General features: G+C 38.9%; 1 protein-coding gene and 1 long non-coding RNA gene across 6 annotated transcripts in view; one reads left to right on the top strand and one right to left on the bottom strand.

The window, feature by feature from the left end:
• The window catches only part of LOC148186427 (uncharacterized), a 178,895-nt gene that overhangs the window by 44,594 nt on the left and 113,238 nt on the right, over positions 1-21,063 (bottom strand). The window lies entirely within an intron of this gene.
• The window catches only part of grin2ca (glutamate receptor, ionotropic, N-methyl D-aspartate 2Ca), an 87,545-nt gene that overhangs the window by 12,738 nt on the left and 53,744 nt on the right, over positions 1-21,063 (top strand). For 2 of the 3 annotated variants that reach the window (XM_042505857.2, XM_088069450.1), the window contains exon 3: positions 11,646-12,090. In XM_042505857.2, coding sequence (XP_042361791.1) covers positions 11,662-12,090 — 429 coding nt within the window. In that variant the 5' untranslated portion in view covers positions 11,646-11,661. The remainder of the gene's footprint in view (positions 1-11,645; positions 12,091-21,063) is intronic. The other variant, XM_088069451.1, reaches the window with a different exon arrangement.

Here is a 21,063-nt window from a genome sequence, read left to right as displayed (position 1 = left end):
GGCTTCAGTTCATTTGTCTCCTAAATGTCTCAGCATCAGAAGACCTGACTGAGTAGGTAACATGCAACTTTATGTCACATGAGAAGATAAAGCCTCAGGCACATTTGTTAACTGCCACTCTTAGATTTAACTTGATAGGGATGCTAAATGATAAATTATGCAGGGAAAATATATATTATTATTCACCCTGTCTTTCCCATCCTTTCCTGTTTTTTTCTATATATACTGACAAGAAAACAGCACAATATTTTGTGGGCTGCTGGACTTGCTTCTTAGAACTGAAGAAGCTGCCTAGATGAGAGGCAAAATGTCCTCAAGAGACTCAAGCAAGTCCACTTGCCTATAATATAGCAACTATGATTACCATGACCAAAATCACCATGATCAAAATAACTCAATATTTGACTGGCCCACTGCCACAGCAGCTACAACCCATACAACCCCATATGAGGCAAGGTGAAGTCAAGAGGAGTGTATTTGAAGAAGTTGGCAGTTCAGCATGCCAACAAAGCCTTCAAAGGTATGTCTAGACTATACATTTGTGCATTTGTGGCATTTTATGCAATTGAATGTTTCCATTCGCATGATGGGTAACAAATGAAGTAGAAAATAAATAGATTGAATGAAGTACTGAGTATTGGCATGGGTATCACTTTAAGTGTACTGATATTGGTACTGGTTTTGTAACGCCCTAAATTTTTTATTTTCATATGCGTTGATATTTGTTGGACTGAAAGAACTGACCTTGACTGACTTGGTACCCACACTGCCAGCCCTACATCTACAACTGTCACATAACCAGCAGAAAGAAGAAAAAAAACAAGTAATTATTGTGATTGTTTTTATTAGTGTTATTGGAAATAAAAAAAACTTGTAGAACAGTTCATGTGTTTTTATCTGGACCATTATGACTAAGAAATGGGTCTGGCCCTGTTAATTAACTCCATTTCCATTACTCAGCGTCAGGCCATGTGGAGCTGAGCCAGACTCATGAATATAAAGACCAGTTGTCTGAATTTGTTTAAATAGAAGCTAACAGGATGTTTGTTGTTTTTCTATGACTCTGTAGTGGCCTATAACTAATGTTATATGCTGTTTGACTGTTTTAGAGGAAAAGAAAAGAGTGGCCAAACAATTCAATGAGAAATTACTAACTGACTGGATTTAGAGTTGCTTCAATACATCTTGCATCTTCTGCATTCTGAGCAAATGTCCAAAGATCAGACAGGGATAGCAGGGACAGCAAGAAATTTAGCTTTATTTATGATGATCTGATTCAGCAGTCCCCAAATTATTGGTCGAGACGTGCAAGGTAGGGTCAGAGATAAATGCTAGGTTGCAAAGATATGTACGATTTTGGCTGCAGATAGTGTTTTGTTTATCATAGAGAAAAAATACTGAGGATGAATCACATTTAGAAAAGTGGAGAGAAGCTTTGGATGGAATACATCTTTGGAGGGAAACTAAATACACAAAACGCTTTTGATTTGACATTGACTCGAACCTGTGGACACACGCCAAGTATGTCAAACTGTGGGTATTTTTGGATGCAGATTCCTTTTTTTTTGGCTCGTCACCTCTTTCTGCTCTCACTGTACTTATGATGCTGATGAATCTACAGATTAGTTAAATGGCTGTGGATTTAAGGAGATTAGTGTGGCTGTATTTTTTTTAAATCAGAGCTTAGTTAAACATATTCATACAGGTGGAAGCAAAAAGAGACATGACCGTCGTAATTATGTGGTGATAAATAGGTCCATGCTCTTTGTAATAGTGGAGGTCAAATATGTTTAAGTGCCTCCTTGGGGATCTATCACACAAAAATCTATTAAGCTCAAAAGTCATTGATAATATTTCAGGGATAGGTTACACTGAGTCACATATGTATTAGATAAACAGGAATAAATTTAAAATAATTCAATAGACATACAACAAATCCCATATTTATGAAGCTTATCATATTCTATATCATTATTCCAGGATGCTGCTGTGTTGCATTGTATTTACATGTGCATCTACTATTCTGCAAAATCCTAATTTACGGGTGCAAACTGCATTAATACACAGTGTCTCATAAATTGCATGCTGGAATAAGTTACAGCCTCCTAAAACTCTGAACAGGATAATGTGCATTAAGCATAGATGGATGGATTAACTGTACCAGGCAAGATCCAATAAAAAGGAAAAAGGCTGTGCATGCAATAGAATACTAAAATAAAATAAGCGTATCTTAAATTCACTGCAATCCACAAGGAATTGATATCGACACATTTTAATACTAATGACAAAACAATTGGTGTGCGGCTGAATTTTTAGATTGCCAAAACTTTTCCAGTCTGCAGCCTGTTTAAATCAAATGTACTCCAGACACTTCATTTGTAACACATTACAAACACATATTCAGCAAAAACATCCCACCCAGATTTAAGTTTGTCCTGACAATGACAAGAAGTTCTCCAAACACATTACCTTCTTCCCATCTGCTCCTATAAGCCTTTTCTAATATGACATCATTACAAATCACCAATAAAAATGGTGAACTGATAGGTTTGCATTCTATCAAGCCTGTCTTTTAGCAAAAGTGCATTCTTTGCACTCTTTATACCTGCAACTGTTTCACAGCAATGTCTCTCTGGATATCTTATCTTAATCTGTTTTTGTTTATTTTATTGTCTTTTCCTGTCCCAATCTTGGAACCCTTTTGGTCTGATGACAATAAGCCTCAGGGGACAATAGGCAATATTTTTTGAGATCTGGTGTAACAAGCAGATAATACCGGGCCAAGACTTCCTCTTCCATGCTCTGATCATTTAGGAATTTCTATTGAAAGATATATTCATATTAATGCAGATGAATTTTAAACAAGCTAATATAAAGCTAAATTGTTGTCAGACAATAGCCGTTCCAAAATTGCATTTGCCAATGCTTTCCACCTCTCAACCATGACTGTTGCTATTCAAACTACAAACACAAACCAGAACCCAAAATCTTGCCCCCTTGCCGACAGATTCTGTCTATATATGCACATATCAGTTTATAGAGATTAATCTTGTCCATACTAGCCCCAAAGGGGTCAGATGTAAATGTTTGGGACATAATCTATATTTGTTCTACTCTTGTTCTGTGCAAAAATGCTTCTATAAATAAAGAAAAAAAAACTGCTAGTGAGACTTAAGTGGTCTCAGTTGGTCAGATCAAGTGGGTGTCTTCCAAATTGGATGTCACTGTGTTGTCCCTTTTTCCATGGCTAAGCAAGCTGCTAAAGCCCAGAGGAATTTTTATACCAAAAACACATCAACTTTGGAAAATACACTGGATTTCTCAAAATCAGTCTTGAAGCTCCATCTTAACTTCACAATGCATTATTACACTGAAAACAGCCTAGAAAGGGATCTCTTTGCAGTCAGTTGGCAGAGGCAACAATTACATAAACCAGTAATAGTTCAGTATACATGTGGGTTAAGAATTGTACTTTTCTACACTTGAAAATGTGACCCTATCCTTTTGGTTAGGGAAAGACTGTTCAACATTAAAAGAATCCTGTGCTCACTGGTAAAAAAAAAGACAAGACAAGAAGTAAACAACGGTCGACCCATCCATCCCCATCAACAGCGTCCCTGTGAAGTTTTGTGGGGATATAAACTACGCAAGAGTCATAATTTACGAGGCCTCTGGAGATCTTTGCCAGTTTAACATAAACTTGTTGTATTTAGGCACTGACAACAAATAACTGATGTAGTTTTTCTTAGGAAGACAGCCATGACGATGAAGGACAGAGTTAAGAAAGTCACAACACGTATTCAGTTCTCAAGCGAGGTATTAAAGCAAATATTGATAAAGTATTATCATCATCATTTTGTACGGCGATGCAGCAGATCCTTACTGGAGATCCCTGTTGGTTCTTTGTTTTAATTAGCTACTTCACTCATTAACATAGTGAATATGAACTCACTTCTCTTGTGACTTTGCTTTTGTCAATTGCAGAGCAGTGACATAGCTTAAGGGCGTTTTTATATTTGGTATGATTGATTTGTACCGTGCCCAAGGACGATTGCCCCCCCCAACTCTTCTGCCACCCTGCTACCCAAGTACACTTGTGATCTACGTATGTGACATTTGTTTATGTAGTTGCTGCAGTGTAAATACAGGCATCAGTCGCATGATCCCAAGTTCATACTAGGTGTCAACCTTTGCACTTTGCCTATTTTTGTTCATATTTTGGAGACAATGTCAAGAACAATCCTCTCATCTGCCTTCCTATTTTATTAACAATGGCCATGCAGTTCAGAAAGTTAGACTAGGAAGTGCTATGCTCATATGTGGAGGCAACGCTAAGAAATGCCTTTGCAGCTCTGCTTGCCAACTGTTTCTCGTGATAAATTGCAGTCCACTAATGTGTTTTGGTACAATAGGTTTTCACACCTGTTGCCAGTCGTACCTGATTGCACATTAACCTAACTCAAGACCACCTTTCCAAGTTGGTACCATATGCAGTGTTGACACTAGGGGTTGACTGATATTAGTTTTTCAAGGCCGATACCGATACTGATTACTTGTAGTTAATGAGACCAATAACCGATATATGGAACCGATATTCATTTAAATAAAAATAAAATTATTTCTGTCAAAAATTTAGAATTAGGATTATAACTAATTCCAACACAAAACTTTATTTAAATGCCTTTAGCAAATGTTTAATCAATGCTGAAACTTTCAACATCATAGAAAAAGTTCCCTGCAACTTTTTTTTTATAAAGTTCAGTGAACTGAGGTTTAAGAAAATAAAAGTTCCTCCTATGCTAACACTTTCTTTTCATGTATTGCAGACTGCCTTCCCTGGTGTGGTTGACTGCAATACATACACTTTTTCATTGGTAATTTTAATCAGCGATTATTTGAACAAAACGCTGACACATATAATCAGCACCACGCCAAATATCGGCCCAGATAATCTGCCAGGCCGATGATCTGTTGCCCCCGAATTAACACTAATCAAACAAACAGGGCTTTGGGGTCAAGTGCTCTCATATCTGGGCCCAGGTCCCAAGCTTTCTGAGTGGATGGGAGGAGGTGGTATGTTGGTTTATGGAAGTCATATCAGTTTAGTTCTCCCTCAGAGGTCACTAAAGGTCATAGATTACTAAATGGATCTTCCAGCGTGGTGCACTATCATAAATTGTCCTAGAGGAAGATGCAGTGGACTTTTTGGATGGTCAGCGGTTTTCCTGATAATGACAGAGGAGGATGAGTTTATCAGCAAGTGAGCCGCAGACGCAGCAGGCTGCAGATGCATGGCTGAGCGTATTGATCATGTAGCAGAAGACAGGACAGGTGCACATTGTTAAACAGCTGCAGCAGAGGCGTCATGCCCAGAATATAAAAGCAGTCATTAAACACTGCGCCGATGAGACCTCACTTCTCAGCCAGATGTATTTACCGCTGCGGCCTCACGTTAATGAGCTGGATCAGGAATCAGTTGGAGGACTCGACAGCTCAGCGGAAACTTATGCCGTCAATAGATGGCAGCTTTTTATCTGACTTCACAATTCATATGGTCAATACCAGAAAATGAAGTACTGTAGCACTTGGGTTTAAAGGACACAATAAGATGAAACTGAGTATGCATTATGGGGAAGCCCAATTGTTACAATTATTGACACAGCAAAGAAATGGGATTGAAATAACGATAACATAAATGAACTACCTACAGTTTAAAAAAAGAACATGCAGGGTTAGGGGTTTTTGAAAGGAACAATATGCAGTATGAAATAAGAAAATATAAGTAATAAATTATACAGTAAGGAAAAACCAATGTGTCAGATTTTAATATACATAACATACTATACCATTTGTGTATAAAAATGTGCTCACATTCTCATCACCTAGTCTGCCAAGGCCATACATATTGAGCAGGAAGTGTCAACATGGGCAGAAAAATTCTGTTCAGCTTATCAACAATATTCAACCTACAGGAGCAGATAACATACGTGCAGGCTGAACATGCAGATGTACTATTTGCATTATCACCTGCTCAGTTTATCAAAACGTCCAGATGTCAGGTGTGTGAAGGCACCACAGGATAAACCACAAGAAGAGAAAATTATATGATAGTCTGATAAAGGCCCAGCAGTTATTTTGAAAGCACTTTTGCAATGGTAGCTAATTTTGTAAAGAAACTGCTTCCACCATATGTCACCCACTAGAGGGGGATAAGCACATCTTAAATGTTTGTTAGTCAAACAACCCTGAAGACAGAGTATAAAGATCAGTGAGGACTCCTGTAGATTTTTCTTTAAAAATGTAGTATCACTTTACTAAATCTAATCTCTCTTTAAATTATTTTCACAATGTTCACAGCATGCAGTGTTCACAGCATCAATAGGACAATAAACAGGAATATGGTTGAGCTATTTTGGAACAACTTATCACATCACTTTTTTATATTCCCTTGTTCTAGTACTGACTTTGGCAAGAGCCCAGGAAGAGATGTTGTAAGAACAAGTTCAGCTATTTAAATAATCTGCAACTGGGAGATAGGACTGTGCAGTGTGTGTGTGTGTGTACTTGTATTAATCACGTTGCAAGGACACATGTCTGTATAGTCACATTATGGGGACTAAACTCCAAAACTTCCCCAAACTGTAAAAACTGAGAGACTGCTTACCTGCCATCGCCACATTTCTCTCCTCAGGCCATAATCCTTATAAATAACTTAAGTAACTTGTACAAATGTACTAGATGAAAGTTTGTTGTTTAATTTAGCACACATGAAACAATCCCCACAAAACCATGAAATGTTTAAGACATGTTTTTTGTTTAAGTTTAGGCTGAGGGTTAGGCCAGTGTGAGGGTATGGGTTGGGTAGACCAGTGGTTACCAATCATTTTTCTTAAAGGGCTCCCGTTTTATCATTGAACTGACAACCCCTGACTGAGTTATATTATACTGATATTCTTTATCATATTTAATGCATAACAATAAAAGTACAGAGCAACTGATAAACAGTACAATTAACTAAAATACTGATCACAATAATTGTGGTAAGTTTGTGTAAAAATGAGCAATCTGAGTGAATTTTGAGCAATTCATTTTCCTGTGAATATTGCATCAGATATAAGTTTTCCTGTTTTTTGGGGAACTTTTGATACTATTACTTTAACTGTCAGATATACTACATTACATTTTTTTGACAAATTCATTTTTTTTTTTGCGCTGATGCCTTGTGACCCCCTGGTAAAGCTTGGATAATTCTTACAGGGGATGGGAATACACTGGCTGGGAACCAGTGGTCTAGTCAGCATTCTGCAGTACGTTCAAAGACAATGTTTATTTGGGATAATATAACACTAAACTTATGTACTGCACTGAATTTGTAGTGTGGTGGTCGTGCTGGCTGATGGACTGTGACACCAGAATCCCTGGTTCACATGCTGTCTATAGAATGATAAGCTTTAGGCAACAAAAGCACTTTGGTTAAAGTTAGAAAGCTCACGATTTGAGTTAAATGTCGATAAAAATCTAATAATAATATATACAATATATAAAAATATATTTGCTGTTTCAAACTAGTTGTATGTAAGTGTAATTTCAAGAGTCACAGCTGGTATGGAGAGTCCTTAGTGCTGCAGGTGTATCTATGTCTGTTAGTTTGTGGGAGAAAACTGTGTGAGAAAGCATGAGCGTATTTAAATCATTACCTTGAGAAACGTATGCCATGAATGTGTTTTATTTAGTGCTGTTTGCCTTATTTGTCTTCTCAAAGATTTAATCATCTACACTAGAGCTCCCACTCACTAACACACTAATGCTATATTTACACACAGGCACTTCATGTGTGGCAATTCAATATCTAAAAGCAATAAAAGTGCAAATGCTTGCAGAGAGGATTATGGATGGATTGTTATCTGATTCACCTGAGCTTTGACACACATTCCATCCACATTTTGCAATGTTGAAAATGCATCTTTACTTCTTACAGCAGTTACCAACAGTTTAATGTCTGTGCACATTACCACTTCACGTTTTGCACCTCTGTAATTACAGCAAGTGTTAATGACACCAAAATGATCTAAACACTGGAATTTCAGTATCTCCATCTAGTTTTCTGTCCAACAGGGAGAGCAGCTCCAGCAGTTTGTACATAATACAGACGGTGTAAGATGGTGTAGTTATCTGTGATTACAGTGAACAATCTTTGTGGAATGACTGTGTCACCTTGGACATAAAAGCATTTAGTGTATTTGTATGGACATGAATAACCTGTTTATGATCAGGTTTTTGGAGTATCCCATTTATGTGTTTGAGCATGTTGACACCATATTCCATTCAGAAACTCAAATATACTAGCTAGGCTGTTCTGAAGAAAGAAAGAAAGAAAGAAAGAAAGAAAGAAAGAAAGAAAGAAAGAAAGAAAGAAAGAAACCAGGATGTATACAGTAATGAATGATGGGGTGGGGGAAAATCGATACAGCACAGTATCACAATGTTTTTGCGTGGCAATATTGTGTTGAAACAAGGACGCCAAGCATTGGTTGATTTATTATATGCATTTTTTAATATTACAAATTAAAGTGTTGGTAGCCTAGAATACTAAAATCAATTATTTTAACGATCTGCTAAATACAGTTTAATGCAAAAATGGTTTAAGGGAGAAAGTATATATTCAAAAGTAGATTTTTAAGTTTTTCTTCCAAGACATAATTAGCAGTTTAGAAAACGTAACAAACTGCAATGTATTGCAATATGTGTTGTCGCAATACTCACATATCGTAGGACCCTCTGGTATTTCCCACCCCTAATGAATAACCTAATTTCCCTTTGCTCATGTTAACACCATATCCCAAATAAGATCATGACCGGGCTAAGCCTTAACAATAGGTTATTAATGTCTGTGTAATCGCACTCATTGTCAATATTTTAATACCACACAGAGCATACAGAATAATGTGCTGTGCAGACATCACTTTGTTAGTATTTATTATCTCAACATTTTTTCTGGTACTTTTTTGGGGGTTTTTTTGGCACTTCATCTAATACCGTGAAGTAAAGGGAGCTCTGACGTGGCCCAGAAAGAAAAACTACAAAGAAAACTGAGAGGTCCCTGGTTGCAATTAGTGAACAAAAAATGTGTAGTGAGGCCTCTGATGCACACAGCTAAAGAAAAAGACAGGAGACAAAACTTTAAAACAGCTGTTCATTTGTTGTCGATAAGCAGACAAAAATAATTTATAACTCTGAAAAACTCTAAATCTTTAATTGTGCACGTTACTGTATGGTATCATTAAGCATGTCTTGAGTTATGTTATGTAACTTAATGATTAGCCTAATGATTAAATATTATCAATATATGTTTGAACCAACATGTTTAGGAAGTGTTATATTTAATTGTTATTACATAAAAATGTAGTTGGTCCATAAGAAGCTTATGTCAAATGGGTCATGCCAGCCTGCCTATACTGTATATAACATAAGGATTACAGGGTTTTGGTCGTAATGCCATGACTCCCTCTGTCACTCAGTACAGTATGACTCATGCTCAATCCAGTGTCATGACGCAAACAGACTACATTATGTACCTTGTATCTGTTACAACCAGGCTGCAGAGCCAAACAAGCTGTGTACTCTTATAATTCACAATGGATGTACCTTGTCATGCATCCTCCATGGTGACTTTTGATCCAAACATCTGAGCGAAGCATTCAGCCCTTGTGTACACAGGAATTTTTTTTAGGAATTTAGCCCAAGCACAGATGAAAAGCCTCTTTACGTATTGGTCCCGTTTACAGGTTCAGCTGACTTTTAGATTCAGGGGTCAGGACCAAATCAGTGCAGATCTGCAAGTCTGCTGCGTCACAAAGCTTCCCCTGACGGCACTATTCTACATTAAATAAGCCTTTATTTAAGCCTCTCCTACCTTTAGTGCCTCTAGTTTTATTTCCTTGCCTTGGCATTAGAAGGCATGTTGACAGTACAAAGCATTGTCACAACGTTATTGATGACTCATTTCCTGCTGGGGTTAATTCTATATCCACCACCCCAGGATTCGACCTTCATATATCTGCCTAAGCTGTTTCCCCGCCTTGATTGAACACATGGGAGGTTGAAGCTTTTAAGCATTTTGACCACGTACATTGCGCCCCATCAAAGACATTAACCCTCAACTATTCCACTGCTGTCGCAGCTGAAACATGGCTAATGTCATTGAGAGGAATGTGGCAGATGCCCTCTCGTGGTGCAGACTAATCAATTTATAAAAATGATTTATGTGCTGGCGCGTACCTGGAGAATCACATGTAGGACATAGAATGTACAGCTTCCCACGCATGTGTGATTTTTTTAATGTGGCTTTCAGCAAGTGATATGACTGCAAATAAAATCACATGATAGCTATTCCAGTGACGTACCGACCATGGCTCCTCCACTGCCTGCCTGTTTATCTGGTTTTTCATAGGGGAGCTTGTGGCTCAGTCCCACACAAGAAGTAGAACATAGAGAGAACTGCGCCACACAGCTACACTGAGCCTCATGCAGTCGCCAAATCTCTTGATAAGTTTATACACTACAATCAAGCCGTAGGCCATGACGCCTGGCAGGGATTACCGAGGGATTACAATATATTCACCCCAGTGGGATTCCATCACATGGTGGATCAGATCTCTGTGACAGGGGACCAGTGTGCAGCACTCCCTCAGGGCCACAAACACTACCGTGACAGATTTGACAAAGAGCCTAAGTCTGTCTGACAGCTCTACACAAACCGCTGTCTGGCTACAATGTGAATGTTAAACCAACGCTACAGGGTTTGACACCGCGGCGCTCTGCCACAGCGTTTCTTCTCCATTACCTTCCAGAGGGCAGGAAGCAAAGCAATTAGGGTTCTGGAAGAAATTAAGACAGTTTGGCCAAGAGTTACTGGTTGCAATCCAGACCATTAGTGATGCAATGTTGCACAAAGAGCTTAGACTTTTTTTTCAAAGGCTAACTTGGGGATTTCAATCCCTTTGTAAATATAGACTTTGCCGTTTGAATAATTCAAATGTCAGTTTCAAAACTGGAAAAGAAAAACTTTCCCGATCAGCTTATAAATCATAATAATGACACTGTGCCATGGATGTCAATTAATCAGCACAGCCAAACACATGCATGCAGACCTTTGGCAGATTAAGTTTAAATGCTTTGGGCTGCTGAAAAAAATTAAGCAACAGCTTCAAAAGTAATGTCACAAGAGAAAAATAATAAATCCTCTTGTTCTCCATTTGTTGCATTAAACACTGGACACCATCTGTTGGGTTGGACCACAGAATACAACAGCAGCAGGGTGGCAGCTGCCACCCTAAGACGCAACAGCCTGGCCACAGCCTCATGTCGCACGCTGACACACTCTAAAAATACTATTCTGGGCCCCGTTAATGGGTTCTTACACTGTCTTAGTTACGGCCGGCACACCAGCACACTGAGCGGAGATGAAGCTAAAAGGTCATTAATCAAAATAAGCCAACTCTAAACAAAAGGCAGTTTGGTTGCCCAGTCAGCAGGGATTACTGAGTATTATCACAACATTTCAGAAAAAGACAGCAACTGGTTCTGTGTATCTAACATGTCAATCCCTCTGCTGACCCCTCCCTCCACTCTGACCCCTCCTCCAGGCAGTAGGTGACTGAGATGGGCGTTCGTCTAGGCTGCTTGAGCGACTCCCCGTGGTGGCCGCCGCCGCTGCTGCTGCTGCTGTTCTGCACCGTCCCCTTCTGTTCAGGCCGGCCCTTTGGGATTCCCACGCCCTCTGTGAACGTGGCGGTGGTGTTCAGCGGCTCGGCCTACCAGACAGAGATTAAGGGCCGGTTAAGCCGGGAAAACTTCATGGACCTGCCCCTGGAGGTGAACCCCATCACTGTGCTGGTCAACAACACCAACCCAAGGGCACTGCTCACACGAATCTGTGACACCCTCTCCACCAACCGCGTCCATGGCGTGGTGTTCGAGGACAACGTTGGCTCAGAGGCCGTGGCACAGATCTTGGACTTCATCTCCACTCAGACGGCGGTACCCATTGTGGGCATCAGTGGAGGATCTGCTGTCGTCCTGCCATACAAGGTCAGTTAGGGGGGCAGGGGCAAGGAGAGAGTCAGGAAAGATTGTTGTGGCCATAAATAGGACCCTGAGTGAGTCATTTTTTTGCCCTTATTCTGAAAAAGACAGCATTCCTACTAAGTTGCTTACATGTCAAATGAAATAAATATTTCTATAACACTCCTGTTTCCATGCAGACGTGTGTACTTTGATAAACATTCTAATATGTTGTTTATCACGTCAAAATATGAAGAAGCAGAACAGCTGGACCTGCTGTCTCCTACCAGTGGTAGGCTTGTTGGAATCCCTCTTTCCTTCCTTCACATTCTTGAAAAGATCGGTCCTGTGTGCAAATTTAAACCTGTTGATATCTAACTCTTTTTGTAAAGTTTAAAAGCAGGTGTGTTTCTTCCACTGACTTGAAAGGTGGCATTATCTTTTGCATGCATCTCTGCCTCACAGCTTAGCAAGCTGTTGGTGAGTTGGTTTGTGTACAACGTATCCATGACAATGCACAGAGCCAACTGTAATCAGAAGAGAGATTGTGTGGTGCAAATTGCCATAAAAACCACTGTTAATAAAGCCATTCCAAATTGGCTGTATACATGTCAAGATAATGCTCCAAAAACCCGAATAATACCGGCATATCCCATGTATTAATCAGAAAATGCTGGATTGGGAAAACTATTCTAAATAACAGGGGAATATTGATGTGCATGTAACTGTAGCTAGTCTAGAGTATCACTGGAAACTTATCAAACTATGGCATCTTAAATTACCCTTGCATTTGCATGAAACCTGCACAGACACAAATCAAGTATTCAGGTCGCAGAGAGGTCCAAATCAAACGTACAGGGAGTCAGAGAGACGCACTCTAGATAAACAAGGCCACTGGGAAGTCTGAAGAGTCTGATTAAATGTTAAGGTAATTATCAGCCATGACAGCGGGACTGGCATTGTTTTCACCTTGAACGTCAGTGTGTGTGTCATCATAGCAAAATGAGTGCCTGATGACGCCCATTGTAGGGAGCTACCACAGAAGCATTTAGAGTATTGTGCTGGTGTTTGTGTCTGTCTGATGTATGTCTGTCCATCTGTCTATGGACAGATTTTGTAAATTTAACAGCATCTCAACCGTGCAAGATGCTGTCACAAAACTTTGCAGGTGTGCTATTGAGATGACAATGCAGGCCAAGTTTAGAGATGGGTGTCATCAAGCAGTGGCAGTGGCACTGGAAGTCAAAGGGTAGGAAACAGGCCCCCTGGAAGCAAATCTGCAAATACCAGGATGATGAATGGCCCAAATTACTCTGCCTTAAAGTCCTTTAACAAGTCAGTTTTTTCTTGTCTTAAATTGTTGCACATCTAAAAATAAAAATGGCCTCACATTGTGTCAATCACATTTGTACACTAACTTTGAAACTTTCATCCGTCCTTAAAATAGAAAGCGGGCTCAGTGTTCAAAGGCCTTTTCACTATCTAGATTTAATCCATTTGGTCTGAAAACATTTCAAAAGTCTAGGAGAGCCGCAAGATTAAATAATTTTACCCCACGTCAAGTTAGCTGAGCGTTAAACCAGAAGAAGCCTGCTCAGCCAGCAAAAGTCTCTTGTGCACTTGTTCTATAAGCCAACTGATCCAGAAGCAGCACCAATCATTCAGGAAATTTTATAGATGGTAGTCGAACATTTTTGGCATCAAGCGCCACCGAGCAACATTCATAAGAATGAATGGGATCCCACCTCCAATGCTGCATCCAGGCCTCTTAAAGTGAAAAATGCAATATCCATTTAAGTGGACTCTATACTGAGAGTGTTTTGAATGTGAAGTTTTGTTTCAGCAATTATTGCAGAACAGTCACCAACAGCACTTTTATGACCCACACAACTGACCAGCAGTGGATGAGAAATGTAGTTCCCAGGAAGAGACTGTGTGACCACCAGCTACTGTATGTAATACACTGACTATACATAAGTATTTCTCATAGTCCCTCTTCAAAAATCACTAACTCCCTTTAATACATCCATGGTAGGAAGTAGGAAAGAGACCACTGGTCCCCCAATCGCTGTGTGGAACTGTTGTGATCCCATCCCAAGATGGTTTCTAGTTTCTTATTAATATCATTCACAGTCAGCTCAAAACCACTGCAGCTAAACAGTGAGCTGTATAAAGTAATGAACATAAGAAATGACGGGATGAATACAGATAAGCAGCAACTGAATAGCAACAACAGAGATGCCACCAGCTACAGTCCACATCTGGGTTGCAAATTACACGTCATTTTCCTAATGTTATAGGCTAAATGATAGCCTCTCAAATTCATACGCTAACGGGGGCAAGCCAATGGCTTTTCATCATTTCTCGCCATCATCCTGGTTTGTAACTGCTATAAATTCTGAGCTTTAGGAGACGCAGGCAGGTGCAGAGCAACAGAGGCAGGTTATCTCCAGACAGATTTATCTGAGAGTGTATGAGAGTATTGTTTCATATATACACAAACACAAATGAATCACACATCTGTGATACAGCAATACATACATAACATACGTTACTTATCATATTATTAGATAATATCACAGATGCATTCATGTTTAAGTAGTATTTTAATGTAACACTGGTCAAGGAGATATGTACTTAATATACCGTTGGCATTTTTAATCTATAACAATTCATCTTATTTAATAAACTGATCAAATATTCTGGATGTCAAATCTCACATCTAAGTGGTAACTACAGCTGTCAAATAAATGGACCCTCCAGTGGTGTAGTGGCAGCTGATGAGGTGAGTGCACTACTAGGTAGATGAGTAGGTTGCCAAAAAAGGGAAATGTGGATATACTCTCCTATATATTCCAATGGCTTTTTGGTTGATAGGTGGGTATACTATTAACAGTTAGAAAAGAACTTGGCATCGCCTCCACTACACCAGCAGGTCCCTCAGATGTGTGGTTAAGTATAGTGCTTGAATAGCAAGTACTTGGGAATGTGTGAACCATCGGAACAGATGTCTTCCTTATCTAGTCTAGAGCTAGAAAGTAGGCAAAAACACAAATTATTTTTCTGATGTACTATAAATCATCTGGCAGTCTATGTAATAAATCATCATCCTCATGGCAGAAGAACACAACATAACTGCAAATTGATGTAATTCGATCTTGTATTAGGCTATTTGTTGGTGTCAAGCACTCCATACTTTCACTAAAGCTGGATGGATTGATTGGTATTGTTAGGATATCCAATCAATAAATGAAAATGAGCCTGCAGCAGAGTCTGTGGTAACTGTAACATGTCAAAGCAAAAATTAAATAATTGTAATCACTCAAGGTACACATTTATTTTCTTGGGAGCAGTCAGAAAATCATCTATCACTGTGTGTCTTATATAACAGTAAAACAGTAATATAAGTGCTAATTACATCATCCATAATTAGCATTATATAGATGGAATGGACCGGGGGAAGACCCAGGACACGCTGGAGAGACTACGTCTCTCAGCTGGCCTGGGAACGCCTCGGGGTCCCCCGGGAAGAGCTGCTGCCCCCGCGACCCGACCCCGGATAAGCGGAAGAAAATGGATGGATGGATGGATGGATGGAATGGACCTGTTTACTTAGGAATGCATTAGAGTTTCAGCAGGTTGAAGATAGAAGAAATGAATTAGGTTACTTTAAGAGGGTCAAATATAAAGTATGGATTCCACAATGTTTATTCTAATTTTACAGTAAAATCCAGTTTTAGTTGATATATATGATTTGTTGACTTCAATTATTGTATTGAACCAATTATCAGCATTGTATGCAGCAGTAACTCTCAGGTAAGCTAAATGCCTTGAGATATACTTGTAAAACATATAAGCATTGAAGCTGAAGGCTTTAGCAGCAGAGATCCATAGGATAGGAGTATGATCACCCACCACAAAAGGCTCAGCCACAAAAACCAACTATAATCCTTTTAGAATGGCTTTTTTCTGGTGACATTTTAGTGCCTCCTGCAGAAAACGACAGAGAGCTCAGCATCAGAAAACAACATTGCATTGAGAAAAATAAATTTTGAAGCTCTGCAACAAGATTCTGCCAGTGAATGATCTTTAAAGATTTAGGGTAAAGTAGACTTTGCAAAATAATATTTATTTATTATTTAGGTACCTATTTTTGTTCTCACTCGCGCCTGGCCCGCATTTGATTAATTTTTACAATTATTTTGTCTACAACCCAAAGATATTCAGTTTACTGTTATAAAGGACTAAAGAAACCAAAAAATATTCATATTTAAGCATTTGAAATAAGTGAATTTTGACTTCTTTTTTTTTAGTTTGACAAGTTACTCATACCAATGAATTGATAATCAAACAACCTTGTGATTAATTTAAGAGTTGACAAATAATAGATCATTGCAGCTCTACCTATAACTTGAGTTCTTTCCTGGTAACCTGGTTGGTACCCGTGGATATGCAGGATTCTAACTGAATTAAAATATTGTTATCTTTTTTCTATCTAGTCTTGCAGCATTTTTTATTGAGAACCAAGGAGACCCCAGTAAGACTCCTGTAATTTCCTTAATTCATATGGGGGTGCAGACAGTTCCCCTGTCAGCTGCATCCATTTCAGAAAACATGTTGGGTGATCTTGCCATCAGCATGGCTTCTACAGGGTAATAAAAGAGATGTCACTCAGCAGTTAATGCCTCCTGCTGCTCATTTGCACTCTAACTATCCTTACTTGAGGAAAGTAACAGCAACTCAATCACAGTAAATTACAAAATAAACACATGTAATAAGAAATAAATGTAATGACAAAGGCTGGCAGCTGTTAAAATGAATGACTACTTTTCATCAGTAATTAGCCAGTGATGGAAGTTGATGCCATTAATATATGCCTTGTAGTGAATGCATTACAAGTTCCTTACAGAATAGTTTTTGCATGCATTATTAATATGGACGGTCCCAGTTGGAAACCAAACGTAATCTTCTGTTACCCACTGAGGTTCCAGGCCTCTGATTGACACGTACGCCTCCCTGCCTCACCTCATAATTTAATACTTTTTGGACAAATAACAATTTCTCAGAGTCTTATGCCTCATGCAGTCAGAATTCCAAATGTAAACTACTAGTATTTTAGGTTTAGAATACCGATGACCATATCCCTATCTTTCAGGAAAGTCTCTGGTTCTTTTCCTGTTAGTGTGCTATGAAAATTAAACTGGAAAAGCTCAAAACCTGTTTGAGAGGTGTTTTGTTGTAGATGAGAGTTATCTTACTGTTGCATAGTAATACATTTGGTTTGTTTTAAAAGATCATATGAGCTACAGTAAAGATATCATTTGAAAATCAAACCCAGACAAACATGGACAATGTGAGATGGGACCATTTCAATTTGTCACTGTCTTGGCTTGAAGCAGAATTTGTCAAGCAAGTTCCTGCAAGTACTTGTACATTCAAATATGTAAGGCTTTTCTAAGACCTAACCTTGTGACTATAATTTCCCTTTTTTAATAAATAAACTCCATACAATCAGGGGTAGCTGAAGTGTAGCTTCTTGAAAACTTCAGTGTACACCCTCTCCTGAAAAAATGTGAAAATGCCACGAGCAACACACTGAGCTCTAAGTTGCCCAGTTTGTCTGCGTGGAAAAAAATGTAATTCTGACAAATGAATGTGCTTTAATGTCCAATATCTACAGGTATGTTTTGGAAAAAGGTCCACATTAGTGCAGCTTAATCTGTGTTCACATGAAATCAGGCAGACGGCAAGGCAAACCAGATATCGCTTTACTGGACAAAAGCAGGATGGTAAAAGTAGGTTAGGCCGGAAGAGAGCTCCAACAATGGTAACAGTAGATGCTATTGCCATTCAGAGTTAAAATATTAAACTTTTTGCTGTCGTCTACAATGGAATTTACAACTGGATGTTAAGTAGCACATTCACAGAAGAGGAAAACAAGTGCAATCTGGGAAGTTACTAGTAAATAATTGAATGATTACTTAAAATAAGCATGAAACAAGTTTATTTAATATATTTTATTCCATTCCTTGCAAAAAATATACAGTGTCATCATCATCATCACAACATATGTCATGCATGTTTTGTTTCACTGTCCTGCTATTCTGTTTGTTTTTGTCATGGTGTCAAGAGCATTGTCAGCCCTCTGCCTGATTCCACTTGAGCTTAGCATTAAGCTTAAAAAAATTGCACTTTATCTGATAGAATATGCAAAATGAAGTTCAATTATCAACCACGAACCACAGCAAGTAAACACTGTTAAATGTTGATATAAGGTCTCGTGAATAGAGCTTGGCAAACAATGTCATCAAGCAGTGCATTGTGGGTCGGAACCGCCATATTTTGTGGCCACGCAGCAAACAAATAGCTAACAGGTTAAGGGTAACAGAGAGCGATATTGGTTTTATTATGCTCATTTTTCACTCAGTGTGCTGAAAAGTAGTTCAATAGACAATGGATTGTGCAAGGAAAAACTTTAACCCAACATAAAAAACTGTCGGATCAGCTGGAATGGCGAGGCCGAGGAGCTCCTGTGGTTATTACAGATTCACGTGCATTATATCAGTACAGAAGAAGAAGTAATATCTCCATTCGCTCCCATAACTCCCAATAAGTTGTTCCATGCAATTTCCTTTCTATGGTTGTCCAGCTGATCCGGGAGCGCTGCGCTGTGCCAGACTCAAACCGTCACCGGTGGGAGTTGACAGATGAGTGAGCACGGAGAAAAAACGCAGTACAGCCGTAATGCAATGAACATGCAACCGGTGGAAACAGCATGGGAGGAAGGACTTGTTGTGTCGGTGGTTGTAATGTTACTACACTACACTACACTACTAACTGTGAATCACAATTTAGACTTATAGAAATTTCCAGGTCATGTAGCCAGCCATTGGAAAAATGAATGTGGGCTTATAAAGATTGAAAATTTGGAAACTGGGATGCAGTGCAGGCACTGGCACCACACAAGATGAACTAAAAATATTGGGGAAGTAAGGGGAGGCAAGGCGTCTGGGTCACGAAGCCAGTCTTCTTTTGGCACTTGATAGGGATCTGCTCCTCTGACAAAGTTAATTTTCTCAATGTAAGGTTTTTTTTTTTTTTGCGTCGGGTAAAAGGTTTTCCCTGTACAATCCATTGTCTTTTGAACTACTTTCAGCACATTGAGTGAAAAATTAGCTTAAAATAACCAATACAGCTATATGTTACCTATTACCTGTTAGCTATAAATTTGCTGGGTGGCCACACAATATGGCGGTTACAACTATTCTGACCCAACAACACCCACAATGCACTGCCTAATGACGTCACATTGCCAAGCTCTATTAAGCCATCTCAGAAGAATATCTACACACAAACCAACCAAAATATTAAAACCAAGTAAAGTTAAGAATATATACAATATCTACATATATATATATATATATATATATATATATATATATATATATATATATATATATATCTACATATGTATAAATAATGAATATATGAGTTTTAAGTTCCCTCCCTAGAAGAATCAACACCCATTCACACCTGGATCTATCTAGCCCCAATGACCCACACAAATGCTGTTTTGGTCAACGACTCACAAGTGGCCTTAACAACTGTGAAACTCAAAGTCCACATCTGACCTTAATGACTCAGTAGGACAAATCCACACAGGCTTAAAAAGCCTGCAAGTGAAGATGCTTCTTGGATGAGAGACAAAACGTTTTCAAGGAACTGAAAGTCCAGTTGCCAACGAAATACCATTTATGGATAAGTTTTAAGATTTCTGAGCCTACTTTATAACCCATCAGTGACCTGCTGCCCCAGCTGAGAAAAGGGCTGCCAGTAGCAGGCGGAAAATAGAAAATCTGTCAGAGTATCTGCTCAATATCCAACGGGCCGCTACAGATTACATCATGTCAAAAGAGTAGTGGCATTTTACCTCTGAGATCAGTCTATCCAGAGTAATTATAGTGCAGCATATCACAGAATCCAGATGGCCCAAGTCCAAGTTTTTACAAGCGTAAAACAATGGACTACCAAGTAGTGACGCACTGAGACTCATTGCAGTCACTGTTTTATATTGAGATAGAAACTCTGAAACATCACTGAGGTATTAATTCTGTTTGAGATTCTATTATTCAAAATGTGAAATGAGTACTGGCACCAAAATGATTTATGTCCCCAGTAAATATTTATGCCACGATGAATTTAGATAACTCCAGTAGTCACCTTTTTTATGCTTTAATTGGTAATTTATCAATAATATTGAAGTGTTGTAAATGAACAATGTGCACATGACATCTTGGTACCTGGTACATAGAGATGAGTTTGTTCCAGCACTCTTTGAGTCTTCTTCTAAACAATCAGTGACGCCACCCTGTCGATTGATTTATGGGATGCTGTCAAAGGTAGTCAACAAGGCAATGGAGCTCATTCATTTTTTATACATATCGCTGAGAGTCGAGGGTTTGATCTTTCTGAAAGTGACAGCATAAAATTAGGTGATAAACTGATTCCTGTCCTCAGGACATTTTAGTTTGTTGATCGGCTGCCATCAGTGCACACATTCTCTTATCCTCTTCAATTTCTATTCCAATGAGAACAAGAACGGAAATAATAATGAGGAAAACTTCAGAAGGAACTAATGTTTAGATAAAGACTGAAAGTCTTGAGCATACTCCACAAAAAATACTGCTTATTTATACATCTATAGAGTTAGGGCTCTAGCAGCCATTTATCAATTTCAGATGGACCAAAAAAAATCAAAGCTACACAATTACCAGCAGATCAATCAGTGCCCACGGGCCTGCTCAATGTGCAAACAATTGATAAATCAATAGCAGTAATCATGGCTGACATAACTGACTGACATGTTTGTGAAGCCCAGTAAAAAGGTTGCCCTGCACCTGTTTTAAAAGTGAAAATCAGGCTGCTGCTTCTAGGAAACAATGACAAACTAGGTACTTTGTAAGTACTTTCCAAAACTATCTATGGCTAACATTTGGCAAG

Source organism: Plectropomus leopardus, chromosome 18 (genome assembly GCF_026936395.1).
Source record: "Plectropomus leopardus strain MGB_pleo_1.0 chromosome 18, ASM2693639v1, whole genome shotgun sequence".
Lineage (NCBI taxonomy): Eukaryota > Metazoa > Chordata > Actinopteri > Perciformes > Serranidae > Plectropomus > Plectropomus leopardus.
The sequence above is the reverse complement of the archived record's forward strand: the minus strand, read 5'-3'. Positions and strand labels throughout refer to the sequence as shown.